This window comes from Vigna angularis, chromosome 2, assembly GCF_016808095.1.
Source record: "Vigna angularis cultivar LongXiaoDou No.4 chromosome 2, ASM1680809v1, whole genome shotgun sequence".
Lineage (NCBI taxonomy): Eukaryota > Viridiplantae > Streptophyta > Magnoliopsida > Fabales > Fabaceae > Vigna > Vigna angularis.
In genome coordinates, this window is record NC_068971.1 from 27069831 (window position 1) to 27085130 (window position 15300).

A 15300-nucleotide genomic window follows, 5' to 3' on the forward strand; every position below is an offset into this window, starting at 1 on the left:
TTTCTTCCTGCAACATCATATTTTCCTCGGCTTTTACCCCTGAGTGCATTAAAAATCATAATTGGTTTTTGTCTTTCAGTTTTTCTTTTCTTTCTCCACGCCGCGGCCTGCACCGCATTACATCACCATCGGCATCTGCTAGAACAAGAGCTTGCACATGCGCCTTCCGAGTCAATGTAGTCTGAGCCACATGATTGGAAGCTCCATTCCACCTGCACCTCTACGATGATGTTGATACGCATGCAAATTCTGAGTACTATGCAAACTCTGTTAATCTCCGTCATATTCTCTTCGATGCATTCTCATCATCAATGCAAAAATACATAGATAAACGTCTAAGGTTGATGTTTGTTGCAAAAATTGGAAGAAGGCCCTTTCCTTTTTCATACCGTCCAAAAACAACACTTGAAAAACAAAAAGAATGGTGCCTTCCGGATTCATTACTCGGGATTTTTTTTAAACATTTCAGATCGACTAATATGAAAATTACATGCAAATCTGGATTAGTCATGGAATTTCTGGATTTGAAAAAACCCAATCCAAAACTCAGATATAGTTTTCGAATTAGTCAATCTGAAATGCATTTTCAAAACAAAAAAATGTATTAAATTAGGTATAATTTTTGGATTGATCACTATATAGTGTATTATCAATTGTAGATCGATCAACCCGCAAAATTCATGTGTAATTTTTAACTTTGAGAGTACATTTCAGATTATACCTATGTGAATATATTGTGTATAACACATGTATCCAACTAATATATATGCATAAAATGGGCATTTATGTGAATATGATTGATAACACATTTATAAGGGAGTAATATTAAGTTTATAGTTATAAGGACATAATTGTCATGAAATAGTTGTATAGATAACTTAAAATAATATTCTAATTCAATGAAGAGTCAAATTAGAATTATCAAAATTTGAAATATGATTGATAGAATTTACAAAATGGGTTGTGGTATTCATTTATAAAAGAGGTAACATGTGTTAGAGTTTTGTTTTCTATCATCTCGTAATAGAGATAACAAAAGGGTGTTTAAGACTCTCTATATTTAGAAGATTATATACTCAATTAATTTCATCATCCCCATAATTTTCAAAGACAAACTTAGCTATATTTTCACATTTTTTTTCTATCATAAATTAGATTATAAAATCAAATTGTAATGTGCATTTTAGATGTAAAGCCATGTAGTCAGTCACCATTATTATTTGCTAGAAAATTTCTTTAAAAAGGTAGAGAAGGAGTGATTATGAGAGTATAAAAGGCATAAAGTTAATTATTCATGGATTGTCCTGAATGACGTATGAATAGTTAGTTAAAAAACCAATTGAGACCGTTTCCGAACTCAAAATTAGGTAATTAGGCTTCAAATAAAGATTGTGGAATTTCTACATTGTCTTTTATTGAAGACAGAGTGGTTGGATTAGATAACCTTCTATTTCATGGCAACTGGAAATAATATTCTCACGAGCAAAACGTGAGATGAATTTGCTGTGTCTATCTAATAAGTCTTCTTTTCTCTTATCTGTTTCATTTATTTTAAGGAAAAATTATTTTCATGCATATGGAATGCATGCACAATGTTATCTCTTTCGTCCTTCTTTTTCCCTCTCTCTGTATTTTTTATGCGTCTTCATTTAATGGCATGCCTTTCTAAGGATTTAGGCACCACCATCAGGGAATAATACAACTTTTGAATTAATAAAAAAATTTTAAGTTCTTCAAAGTATTATTGTTAATAGTCATACGAGATATTTTATCACTTAAAATTGTGTGCATTTAATTCCATCTTTTATGCATTTATGATCACATTGCTAAGAATGAGTATGATAAGAAGGTCCCCACTCAAACTATTTAACTTGTGTAATTTACTAAAACTGGCAACACAATCATATAGTCTCCAATCGGTTTACTTCATCTTGTGTTATGCAACTCATTGTGTCTATACTTAAATTTTAAAATATATATGATTAGATTAATTCATTTGAAAGTTATTTAACCAGGAACAAAGTGTTCAATATTAAGAAAAATTAATATAGCTAATATATATTATACATTTTCTTAAGTTTTAATTTTCTTCAAAGATTATTGTTACTTTATTCTAATAAATTCCTTGAATAATAAAGTCATATTCAAATTTAGACTAGTTCAATAAAATACCTTAATTGATTTAATTAAGTTTATCATTCTTAGATAATCTTAAGAAATAAGAAATTTAATTTGTTTTTTCTTTTTATATTTTGGTGGTCCAACTGCTAATGCATCTCTAAACCAAATGGGTGAAAAACCTTTAATCTACTAAAAGAGGTGAACTAGCCTGTCGTACCTATTAGTTGATTGGTAATAAGGTAGGTCAAAATAGATTATAAAATCACCTACTTTATCATCTCTATAAGACATATTTTTCACATTATCTTATCCAAATCTTACACTATGATTGATATTTTTATAAAGAGTTAAAAATAATTTCATGAAGTTAATAAAGTATATATAAATGTTTGACTTTACCTTGAAAATGATTAATAAGGCATGCTATTGAGTTTGCTTGTGCGCAAAAAAATGTTATAAAAGTGATTTATGTTTAAGTACTTTTTTTTTTCAAAATAAATATAAATTCATATGTATTTATCTCCATGTTTTTTTTAATTTGTCACTATTTTATGTTAAGTTTTAAAATAAATTTATTCTAACAATAAAACGAAGTAATTATTTTATTAAAAATACTTTTCTTTAACAATAATTAAACAAATAGACTCGTTGTTCACTTTTACACATTGGAAAAGTAGTTATACTTGTTGGATACATATAACTATATAACATACTTCTACTATTAACTATATAACATCTACTATGACAAGTTTCAAGTTTTCAAAACTATGCAACTTGATATTAATGTGAACTTGTTTCTTTACATAAAAAATATTTATTTTTTTACTCAAATTATCTCATATCATTTAAGTTTTCTAGAGGAGAAAGAATTATTATGATATGTTTCTTAGTAGAAAAAGCCCACTCATCACTTGAATATTATTATTTCAGCATCAATTACTTGAGTCTTATCTCAATGCTCAAATGATACTATTTACTATAAAATTTTAGAAGTTTCATAATATTCAATGGAGTACCTCTGTCACTATTCAAGCGAACATATTAGTGTTTTAGTATCCACATATAATTGTATTATTTTGTTGTAAAATAATAATTTATTGCAAAAGAAATGTTGAATTTTGAACGTGGACAACGTTCAAAAGTGGAAATGATCATTAATTATTGTTCCTAAAACATTTTTTTGTTGCAACGTTAAGTTTTTATTTATTTATTTATTATTCATTATTGTTAGCAATGGTTTTTGACCAAGTTTCTCAACTAGGGGGTTGCCTCACGCTCTATAAATAGAGCATTTCCTGCATTCCTAAACACACAACATTTTCTTTCATTCTCTTTCCTCTTATTTTCATTCTTTCTCCTTTTCTTTTCTAAAATTATCTTGGTTTTATTTTCTACTCTTTTAAGAGTTCCTTGCGAGTTCTTAGATCTTCAAAAACTTAAGAGTTCCTTGCTAGTTCTGAGATTTTAAATTTTTTTTTTGAGAAGTTCATGTTGTATCTTGGGGGCTTGCGCAATACACCGTGAGTAAGTTCTTCAGAAATTTTTGAGAAGTTCTTGTTGTATCCTGAGGGCTTGCGCAATACACCGCAGATAAGTCCTTAAGGACGGTGAAACTACACGTCTTAAAAAATATTGTTCGTAATTTAGTTAACAATTTCTACTACAATATTAAGGACTTATGGTTGACATCAACAACTAGATTCCGGAAAGTCAAAAAATTGTTTCTAGAACTCAGACAATATTTGCGAAACCATTTCTGGATATGTCAAAAGTCAAGGTCTTCTTTGGACAAAACTTCTAGCGCTAACAAAAACGCATGTCCACCCTTTTAGACATGTATGGAGTAGCTGCTACTTTTTCATCTCCGAAGCCTCACTCTAGAAGCAAAAGATATTTTGGACTCGTTGATTCTCAAATACACCGCCGAAGATGTTGTTAGACAAAAATTTTTCATAGGAAACTACTACCGGTGGGAAATGATTGAAGACAAGGACATAAAGACTCAAATCAATGAGTACCACTAGCTAATTTGAAACAAATCATGTCTAAAGGAGGTAAAATTTATTTTGTGATATTTATAGATGATTATTCTAGATATATGATAACGATAATTCTTACCATTATTTAAGGTGCAATTTTTATACCAAATCATCTCTCTTTGAGCTTGAAACCTGCTTAATCCTCTCTTTCATCTAACTTTTGTGAATAAGTTTAGTCTAGGTTACACTTAAGGGTTTTCATCACTAATTCCCTCATTTTGTAGGCAAATTGTGTGCATTGGAAGAGCATCAAAACTATCAAGGAGCTGGAACCCCAGAAAAACAACAAAAGCATCAAATTAAAAGGCACATGAAGGCAAGTTTCACGCCTACGTGCCCCTCCAAGGGCGCTGAGCGCCAGAAGCCTCGTAGTTTCCATGCCTGGGTACCCTAGTTAGGGTGCTGAGTGCCACCATGCTGCACAACTCTCTTGCCTGGGCGCCCTCCTGTCTGAGCGCTAAGCGCAACACTTACTGATGTGGCACCCTAGACCTATTTATTTTTAGCATGCAATGAGGGTGCCATCTTTTGGCGGCTAAAGCACAAAACTTACACTCTTGGAGCTCTTGGAGCAAGTTTGGGTGTGTGGGAGCTCTTCCTTCTTCTTCCTTGGGTCTCAATTGCTTTCCATTTCCTCCATTTCTTCCATTGTAAGCTCAAGCTCTCCAAGACAGTGGAGAGCTAACTTTATTTTTGTTGGGGGAAGATGTAACCTCTGAACTTCATGTATAAAAACATGTTTTAAATGATTAAAAAGCTTCTTTGATTGAATGCTAGTGGTTTTCCTCCTTTGCTTACTGCTTGTTGTGTTTTGGCCATTCATAACATGATGTTTGCGTTTGTTGGATATTGGAAAATACCTTATGAACCATAACTTGGAGTAAATTACCTAAAGGAAATAGTATCTAGGAATGGAGCTAGGCCCTTTAGTTGTCATAAACTTCTATTCTTAATGCATAATTGGTTATTAGGGTTTTCAAGGAATTGAGGTCTAATAACCAAGTCTAGGCTCTTTACTCCAAGGGATTGAGTTTTGAGTAATCTTGTAAGTTGACATTAGAATTTTAATGAAGAAGATGACTTTTAATATGCATGATAGTGAAGTAGGTGAAATCTAACCCCAACGTTACCATTTCATCTTGTTTCAAATCTCATTCATTCCTAAGTGCTTTTGGCTACAAAAGATCATTTTACTATTCATGCAATATATTTTACTTTAATTGCATTTAAACCTGACCAAATGGAAGCATTTTTTAGTCTTGATTAGTTAAGTAATTATACGATTGTTTAGTGTTACACGAGTCTCCTGGGAAACGATATCCGGTCTTACCGGTTTTATTACTTGAACGATTCAGTACGCTTGTCGAGGTCTTAACACTAAAGTGTACTTAGTCAAACATAAAGATGAAGCCTTTGATGTGTTTTTAACTTATAAAGAAGAAGTAGAAAATGAATTAAATAAGAAAATTAAGAGAATTAAATTAGATAGAGGTGATGAATATGTATTATTTAGTGAATTTTGTGTTAAAGAAGGTATTATCCATGAAGTGACCCTCCATATTCACCAAAGTCTAATGAAGTAGCTGAGAGAAATAATAGAACTCTTAAGGAAATGATAAATGTTATGCTTATTAGTTATGGTACATCTGATAACCTTTAGGGAGAAGACTTGCTTACTGCATTTTTTTTATTAAAATAGAATACCTCATAAGAAAATTGATAATACTCCCTATGAGCTATGGAGATCAACTTAACCTTAAATATCTTAGAGTGTGGGGGTGCCTAGCTAAGGTGATGTTACTTGATCCTAAGAAAAGGAAAATAGGCTATTAAACCTTTGATATCATGTTCTTAGGCTATGTATAACATAATGCTGCCTATAGGTTTCTGGTTCTTAAAAGTGATGTGATTGAGTGTAACACTATAAGGGAGACAAAAAAAAAAAGACTGAGTAGGTACATTCAATGTAAATCAGGAACATTGGGATGCACTTTCTAGACTTATGAGATACTTAAGAGATTCAATGGATTATGACACTGAATATAGTGGATTTCCTGTTGTACTAGAAGTATGCAGTGATGCTAACTAGATCTCTTATTTAGATGAGACAAAATTCATTGGTGGTTATGTATTCACACTTGGGGGTGGTGGAATTACATGTAGATCAGCCATACAATTTATTTATTCGTCACTTATCACATTTAATAACATTCATATTAAATTAATTAAAATAAAAACAAACAAATAAACAAAACAAAACAAAAAAAGATGTAATAGTTTTTTACGTTGAATGAGAATATAACTGAGACAAGGTTCAATTGTAATACTTGTAGGTATCAATGTCTATATCGTGTAGCGGAATAAAAAGCGATTAAAGAGCAAAAAAGCGTGTTACGCTCAATAGCCAAGTTAAAAATTGTTCTTTTAAAAACCGTGTTTTTCTCTTAGAGCTTTTATCGAACAGTTTGTAGATAACAAGTGTAGACTAAGAGAGAAATCACACAAAAGATTTTATCCTGGTTCGAATCAAAAGATTCTATGTCCAGTTGTTCATCACTATAAATAGTGATTAACTATTTCACTAAAATCAGTTTAACAATTACAATAAGATGGAATAAAGAATAAGAACAGAAAACACCTTTCTTCGACAAATGAACGAAAGAACCTTCTTTTCGACAAACAAATGGAAGAACTTACTCAACCAACTTGAAGAGAACCGCTTCGACCTTAGACACACTAAGCGCGAGCTTCTTCTATTCGCAAGACTTGACTTTAAACAACACTATCACTTGAGAACTTCCTCAGAAAACTTCTGCATTCTCAAATGGCATAACTAACCCACTAAGGGTTTGGAGAGGAATATATATAGCCTAGAGGTCAGGATCTAAAAAGACAACTCTCAACTGCTAGACATAATCAATTATCAAAAGTGATAATCGAATATTCGTGTTCGTTATGGGGTTTTTCAAAATGTGATAATCGATTAGCTTGAGGAATAATCTATTATCTGCACGACTTGGACAAAACTAACTCTGTGATAATCGATTATTCTGACAAATAATCAATTATTTGCACGAGCATTACTTTTCTTCTAAAACTCGTGATAATCGATTATTCCACCAAATAATTGATTATCTGTGTAGACTCTTCCTAGATAGGAAAAACTTCTAAGAGTTTACATTTAACAATATTATTCCTATTACAGTTTATTCTACAAGAATGCTTTTAAACTTATTACAACAAGAGTCTTCAAGTTCTTCAGATTGTAGCATCATCAAAATCATAATATCTTCAATACATCAATACTCCTCATTGGTAACAATACTACTTTTAGAAAATAAGAAAATAACAAGGGTCAATTACAATATTACGTTTGTTGTAGTACCCTGATAAATGATTTGAAGATACATCCCTATGATCTTGAACTAATTTAGAATTAATAATAATAAGCAACTAAAATCTTGGTAGCTAATGTTATATAGAGACTAATTTATACTTTAGTTCATAAACTAATTATAATTTTTTATTCATAATACATACTATTTTATATACCAATGATTTTTAGTTTATAAAATAATGTCTAACTTACTCAATATAAAAACTGTTTCGGATGTGAAGGGTTATGTTCGTCCAATGTCTCCACGTCCTCCTCTGCTCGTACTTCGTGCTTCCGGTTCTCCATACTCACTCCTCAATTTCCTCCTCAGTCCGCGGGTGGGAGACCTGCGAAAGATTCTCCGATGCCAAAGTCAGTTAAGAGCAATGACGTTTTTCTATTAAACAGTAATAAATGTGCAGTAAATGCAACCTATCTACCACTCACCCTGGATCTGTATCTATGGGCTTGGGATTAGTGAAAAGTTAATCACGGCCCAATTCAGCCCAATAGCTTTTAACCACTACTTACCTTAAGCTAAGTTGATTAGTGATGCGACCGGCCGGTCTCGCGGGACTTAGCCTCATGACCAGCCGGCCCTTATAGGGATAACTGGCTGGTCCGCGGCCTGGCCGGCCGGTTCTCGTGAGTTGCTTTTCCCCTGGGTGTCAAGCGGTAAGGTTGCATGATTGTGGGCGCACGGGCGTCCAGCCTACTGTGCCCAACCCTTCCTGACAGTAAGCCCAATCCTTCTTGACAGTAAGTAGAAGGGTAGTTTCTTGGGTCCCATGTGGTGACGTGGACGTCCGGTCCGTTTGGTAATCCAATGTAATAACGTGGACATTCGTCCTGTATGGCGTCCGGTCCCTACTGGTACAAAAACTAATTATTTTTTATCAAAAAATTATTGGTATATAATTATTTTGTTATAGTGTTTCTTCTACTTCGTGTTTCTATTTAGGTAAAATGGATTTTTATACCAAATTCTTTAATAAACTTACAATATATTTTATTTGATTCATATATTATCGTTTTATATCAATCTTGCTTTTAAAAGATATATTGACATGTTAAAAGATTTTTTTTTTACTTATTATCACATTGGACGAAGTGAGATTTTTGGATATATCAAACTTTTTTTTCATCTTATAACAGCTTATTGAGAGTTACCTTACTGCTAATATACACAGTAAATTAAATATATATATATATATATATATATATATATATATATATATATATATATATATATTCACACAGAAATAGCCTAGAGAGAGGAGAAAGGAATTATTTTCTATTTTGTTCTATTTTGAAAAAAATTAAATGCAACTTAAATATTATATATATATATATATATATATATATATATATATATATATATATATATTTCCATCATCAAAGTTAAATAAAAAAATATCACACAAGCACAAAAAAAAAAAAGGTGAACTAGTGTTTTAAAATTTCACAAACCTACATGCACATATTTTCATAATTTATACATTCCATTCATATCTTATCTATATATTTTCAGGACTACACATTCAATATGAATATATCAAACTATCTAACTCTGAACCCACTAGTTACATCTCATGTGATCAATCATTAGTATCAACATCATAGGAACTAAATTGTACCTTTTAAAGACATTTGGGTTGAATTAGACTTAGATATTTGCACTTGTCACACTACTTTTAGTAGGTTTTATCCCATAACTAAGCTGCACAGTATAAGAAAATGTCTAAATAGTGATCAATTTCAGAAACCACAAATAATTAATCACTATAGTGGCTACTTTAGATACTAATTTATAAACTAAAAATTATTCGTAACTAAAATAGTTTCTACTATAAATAAAAAATTATAATTCATTTGTGAATTGGTCACTAACATTATCTACCAAGGTTTTGGCTACCAAAGGAATTAGTCTTTAAATAATTTTTTTCTAATAAGAAATTGTTGTTGGTATAAAAAATCTTGAAATATGAAGATTTGATGAAGCTTGAAGACTTATGTTTAAATTTGGCTTATTATAGAAGTATTGAAAGTTAGAATATGTGTCTTGGAATTCTTTAATTAGTTAAAAAAATGTTTAACAGATTAAATAACATGTGCATATAGTTATATGAATAACATATCAAATTAGTTGAAATAACAATCAATCAGTTAGTTTCACTTAAGTAAGTGAAATCAATTGATTGACAATTACTTTCAATCATATAATATGTCAGTTTAATTACCATATAAGCCTTTCTTTCTATGCAAGATAGGGGATTTTGTGAATGCATGAAAACACTTTGGAAAATTGAAGTCTCATTCTCTTAGTGAAAGTCAGTGTTGTTGTGTTCATGAATCCTTATGTAAGGTGGTGGAGCTGTAATTGTCTCCTAGTTGGCTAGTTGAAGAAGCTTGTTGATTAACTAGGAATAATCAATCTTGAGGTTTGATCTTGCTTGTAACTCCACTGTGTTTGTGTGGTGTTTCTGGTGTGAGTCCAAGTTTACCAAAGATGTTCTTGGTGTGTTGTAATTGTTTCTTGTGCAATTCAAGAAACTAGTGTTGGTTGTATTTCATTTTCTTTAAGAATTGAAATATGAGAATATTGTAATATCTTCAATTAGTGGAAAGTCAAGCTAAGGTTGTCTTGACTAACTAGATGTAGCTTCATTGGAAGTATAAAATTTGCATGCATTGATTTTATCTTTCTACAGTTTATTATTCTAAGTTGATTTCATGAAGAAATCCAATTTGTTGTATCTTACATATCATATTTGGTACAATTGTATAGTCAATTAAAAAAATTTGTATAGTGGTTAAATCTAGGACTCTCTAATATCAAATAAACCATATATGGCATATAGTGGTTGAGTAAACACTATTAGGATTTACTATTAGAGTTTTAATATGTTGATTTAGTATTTTAGTTAGTTAAAATGCTTGGTCTAGAAATGTTGCATGATTAAGTCTTATGGTTAATCTAGTTTAAGAAAAGGATTTTAGTGATTTCAAACTGAACAATTTTCTTAAAATAGGTCAATTCAACCCCTCCCCTTCTTGGCCTAAACTCCAAAAGAATTGGTCTCCAAATATACAAAAGTTAAATTTATGTCCAAAAAATTGTTCAACTCCATTTCTTGTTCATAAAGTTGAGTAATTTATTTCTTATGCACAAATGAGATTTCTTAACCAATTTCATCCACTTGCAAAATTTTATATTTGTAACTACTATACATATAATATATCCGACTTAGAAATCCATCCACACAAACTATTCATTTATCATATTCCTTTTAATAATTCAACATTTTATTCATAACATTACTAGTAATGTCCATAAAAAAAAATTAACTATATTAGAAACATAAAAATATTATCACGATTATTTCAAAATTTATTATTACATATACTATCTATATCAAAATTAAAAAAACTTCGCATATTTTCAAACCTAAAATAATCCCAACACAAAAGTCAATATTATAACTAAATCATATCCACAATCCAAATAATCTACCTAAGATGCTATAAAATATATAACTAAACTTTCCTTACTTTTTTAACTTGCTTAACCAAGTGTAAGCTGCCAAATTCACTACTCTCTCAAAAAGATTAAATTTGCATATAAAATACTTGGCTCAACAATCCAAACTCATCATCATGCTCATAGATTGATAGAGATTAATCGTTGTTCCAAAAACACACATGCAAGGACTTATTCACATGCATCTCTCTCCGTAACACCAACTCAAGAAAACAAAAAGGTGAAGAAGATCAACTTACTCAAAGCACTTTTGATCTGGCTGAAGTATTCCAATGATTTTTAAATGAGTTCGAATTTATAAAATAAATGATAAACTATTTAAAGATCTAGAAAGAATATAGAGAAAAAATATTTTAAAGAGATAGCAACTCTTGTGAAATTAAGTTTAAATAGTTAATTTTATTGTTTATAAACTTTTAAATTAAATAGTAAAGTATTCATATTTCATGTCATTTAAATCTCCTCTTCTCTCAAACAAGTTAACTAGTCGTGGTTTCGTTTCTCCACTTAAAATGCTTTCCTTAAACAGAATTAGAATTCATTGATGAATTTGGAAACACTTGTTCAGCCAGGAAATTATATATGTGAAAAATATATCAACGTTCATTTATCATTGACAAGCCTCCTGTTGTCAATTTTCTTGCTGTTTCCTGAGAGGGCCAATGCAAAACAACAAATCTGCTCCATATTCATATGGGATTTTACTCTCTAAATTAATGCACATTATAGTTGTATAAGATCTGATATGTTTCTTGGGTTACTGTAAAGTAATTGGACGGCACATAAGATGTGACGTTTGACTCATTTGAATGGTTTTAAAATTATACTTTCAGAAAGTAAATGTAATGTTCTATTACCTATTCTCCATGCATTGTACACTTGTACTTGTGTTGCTTTCTATCTTATTTCCTAAATTGACTTTAAACTTTTGTTAGTTGGCTAACGTAAGACTGTGGAAGTACGACTAGTCGTATATTGTTATTTTTTGTTTGATGCAGTCACTATCACAGACCTTTTGGAAAATCTACTTAAACATTGGAAATGAACGTGCCAAACTAAAATGATATGATGAAGTTCATTATCTTCTAAGAAAACAAGTTTGGAAACCATAAAATTGTTCCATCCTCATAGATCCCCCCTTTTTTTTTTCACTTTCTAAGTATAGATAGTAATTTCCTGAGGGAAGAAAGAAGAGAACATGGTAGTAAACTAAAGGAAATAGACTACACAGTCCATTTTGATTCAATCACAAACTGCTATATATTTATCAGTTGTTTCTGATAAGTTGACAGTATAAAAATATTCATGAGATTGAGATTACTGATCAATAAATGCTACTCTTAGGGATTTGTATCACAATTTAAGCATGGAATTTTAAATTTTAATGGAAGTGCATAATCTGCAAGAATCAGGACAACCATGTGCATTATCAGAAGGCAAAGGAAGAGATAGGTCCCAATAATAAAAGCCATATCAGCGTCAAGATCACCAAACAACAAAAACCAAGATTCAAGGACCAGTTTGATTTGAACTAGTCCTTTCTCTAATAAGGCTTTGTCTTTATCTTGGAATCTATGCATCCATGGACCGCAAGCATAGATATGCCCAAGCAACCTACTAGAGGTTGCCAAGCCAATAATAAAGGCTATCCAAAACTTGTTGATGGATAGTTAGTTCACTCTTGTCTGGTGCAATGCTATGTGGTACAACGTTACGGGCCTGGTCTTCAATCATAGTTTTCAACTTAAGTTTCTTCCTAAAAGGTAGATGGAATCAGAAGGAAAAACTTTTAGTAGAAATCATTAAGATGGAGCTTGCCCTATTAATTTAAAATTTGGTTTATGATAGAGCCTAATTATCCATGTCGTTAATTATAAGAGTGTCCTAATCCAAATGAGATGACAAATGAACTAGGAACACATATGGGGTGGTTTGGCTTTTAATAGGAATTAGACAAGCTTCTGGTATGAGCAAAGGTCTTGATTTTTCAAATTTCAGGACCACCATCATATACTTATGATGTTTATTTAAAAACATAGAGCATAGCCTCAGAGTTTCAGAAAGAGCACTGGACCATTTACTATGATTTTGAGGCACGAAATGGCACATTGCTACTGCCTTGCTGGCTGTTTGGTACATCGTACAATAAGTAACAAAAGGTGCATATATGCCATACATACATATATATAAAAGCAGTACTAGTGGCTTTAAGACAGTGAGAGAAGTAAAAGGTCCCAGAGTGTGGAGCTGAGAAGAGATGGGTGGTGTTGCGTGGACAGAAGAAGAAGATCACTTGCTCAAGAAATGCATACAACAATATGGAGAAGGAAAGTGGCATCGTGTTCCTTTGCTAGCTGGTAAACTCAATTCAATTCCAATAATTTGTTAACAGTGAAATGGTTTGGTCAATTTTAGCAATCGGTTATGTTTTATGAAATTTATGTATCAAACCAATGCAGAAATTAAAGACTGTGTGACTATGGTCACTTCCTTTTGACATAGAAACATGTTTAGTCCCATTTACAATTCCTTTTCATCTCATATAAAATCTGTTGCTTTTTGAAGGTTTAAACAGGTGTCGAAAGAGTTGCAGGCTAAGATGGCTCAACTATCTCCGTCCCAACATCAAGAGGGGAAATTTTGCGGACGAAGAAGTGGAGATGATAATCAAACTCCACAAATTATTAGGCAACAGGTTACCTTACAAGTTGTGCTCTTTCTTTCAGTATTTTTCATTATGTAATACCATGCACTGATTCTTTTGCAAAGATATCTTAATATATGCTGCTGTTTCTGTTTTGTAAGCAAGCATAGAGGTATAACATGTACCATATTGATCATCATAGAAAGGACATCAAAGATAGGAGATTAAAGGCTTGTTTGAAAATATGGGAAAGGAGAAACAAAATTTAAAACATAAAAGAGAAGTTTTGAATAGAGTAAAGAAAGAAGGGTAAGTTGGTTGCATCCGTGGTTTCAGGTGGTCACTGATAGCAGGAAGGCTACCAGGAAGGACTGCTAATGATGTGAAGAACTATTGGAACTGTCATCTGAGCAAAAGACTAAATGCTCAAGAAGCAGAAGATAAAGGTGGAAGCAGAGATGTTGAAGTGATGAGGCCTCAGGCTAGGAATATTGGTTCAAGCTCAGTGAAAAGAAGGAGTGAAGGAGTCCCTCCAAGAGAGAAAGCAGTTGAACAAGAGAGCAGCATGTCCTCACTGACATTTGATGCTGATGGACAGAACCAAGTGGTTGAATCACAGGAAGAAAACATATATGCATGCTTGGACCAACAAGGAATTGTTAATGAATATTCAATGGACTTTCAATTAGAAGGATTTGAAGATGTGATGAAAGGGGAGGGGAGTAGCAGCCAATGGGATTGGGGTGATTTGCTCCTTGACATGGATTTGTATAAGTGAGTTTTCTTCTTTCATCTTATTTGACCTCTGTAGATGGTCCATCTCACTACTATCTACCATTCATATAATCATATTCACCCTAACAAGGTTAAAGTTATGCCACTATTACCCATTCCAACTATGCATATGGCTTTACACAAGCCATAACTATCAAACACCACTATTTATTTAATGGCCTATGCCCTTTTTTCACACTTTTCTTTATTCTGCCCTACCCTACTCTCAACTTTAAACAAAACTATGTTATATCAACTACTACATTAAACATATTAATTAAAAATGCAATCATTTTTTTCTTATTGAAAATTATAATCTTAGTTTTATGAAAACATTTTCATTACATAGAAGCTTTGTGAACCCACTACATCTTTGACAAGACAAAACATTGATTGTATACATATTCTAATTTTGTTTATAAGGACAGCAATTTTTATAGTCAACCAAATGACGATAGAGACCCATCACTGATTTTTCATATAGAATACCATGTAACAAATATACATAGATAAAAGTAAAACAACACCATTATATTTCATAAAAGTAGGTATCTTCACTTATTATATTGATTCATGATGAGGATAAAATAAAATCCAAACCACTTATTTTTTATGGGTTTAACTTGATTCTTAACTTTTTCAATTAATATGAATAAAATCTATTCAACTAATGTTGGATTAATTTTACTTTTATAATTCAGTGATAATAAAATAACTTATTATATGTTTTAAAACTTTCATTTTCACACACTGTCTATTTCATATACAAATTTAATTTATTAAAGAAAAGTTATTAATTTTATTT

The 15300-nt window shown here is 31.4% G+C and overlaps 1 protein-coding gene across 1 annotated transcript; it reads left to right on the top strand.

The window, feature by feature from the left end:
• The first annotated feature begins 13168 nt into the window (after nucleotides 1–13168).
• Nucleotides 13169–14691, top strand: LOC108327451 (transcription factor MYB1). The gene is made up of 3 exons (XM_017561150.2): nucleotides 13169–13434; nucleotides 13643–13772; nucleotides 14058–14691. Exons 1-3 carry the CDS (start codon nucleotides 13335–13337, stop codon nucleotides 14497–14499), a joined length of 672 nt encoding a protein of 223 aa, XP_017416639.1. The 5' UTR covers nucleotides 13169–13334; the 3' UTR covers nucleotides 14500–14691.
• Nucleotides 14692–15300: the final 609 nt, after the last annotated feature.

Excerpts from the sequence above, each read along its gene's own strand:
- LOC108327451 (XM_017561150.2), top strand. The coding sequence starts at position 13,335 with ATGGGTGGTGTTGCGTGGACAGAAGAAGAAGATCACTTGCTCAAGAAA. Across the intron at positions 13,435-13,642 it reads TCGTGTTCCTTTGCTAGCTG|GTTTAAACAGGTGTCGAAAG; the intron begins GTAAACTCAATT and ends TGCTTTTTGAAG. Across the intron at positions 13,773-14,057 it reads CACAAATTATTAGGCAACAG|GTGGTCACTGATAGCAGGAA; the intron begins GTTACCTTACAA and ends CCGTGGTTTCAG.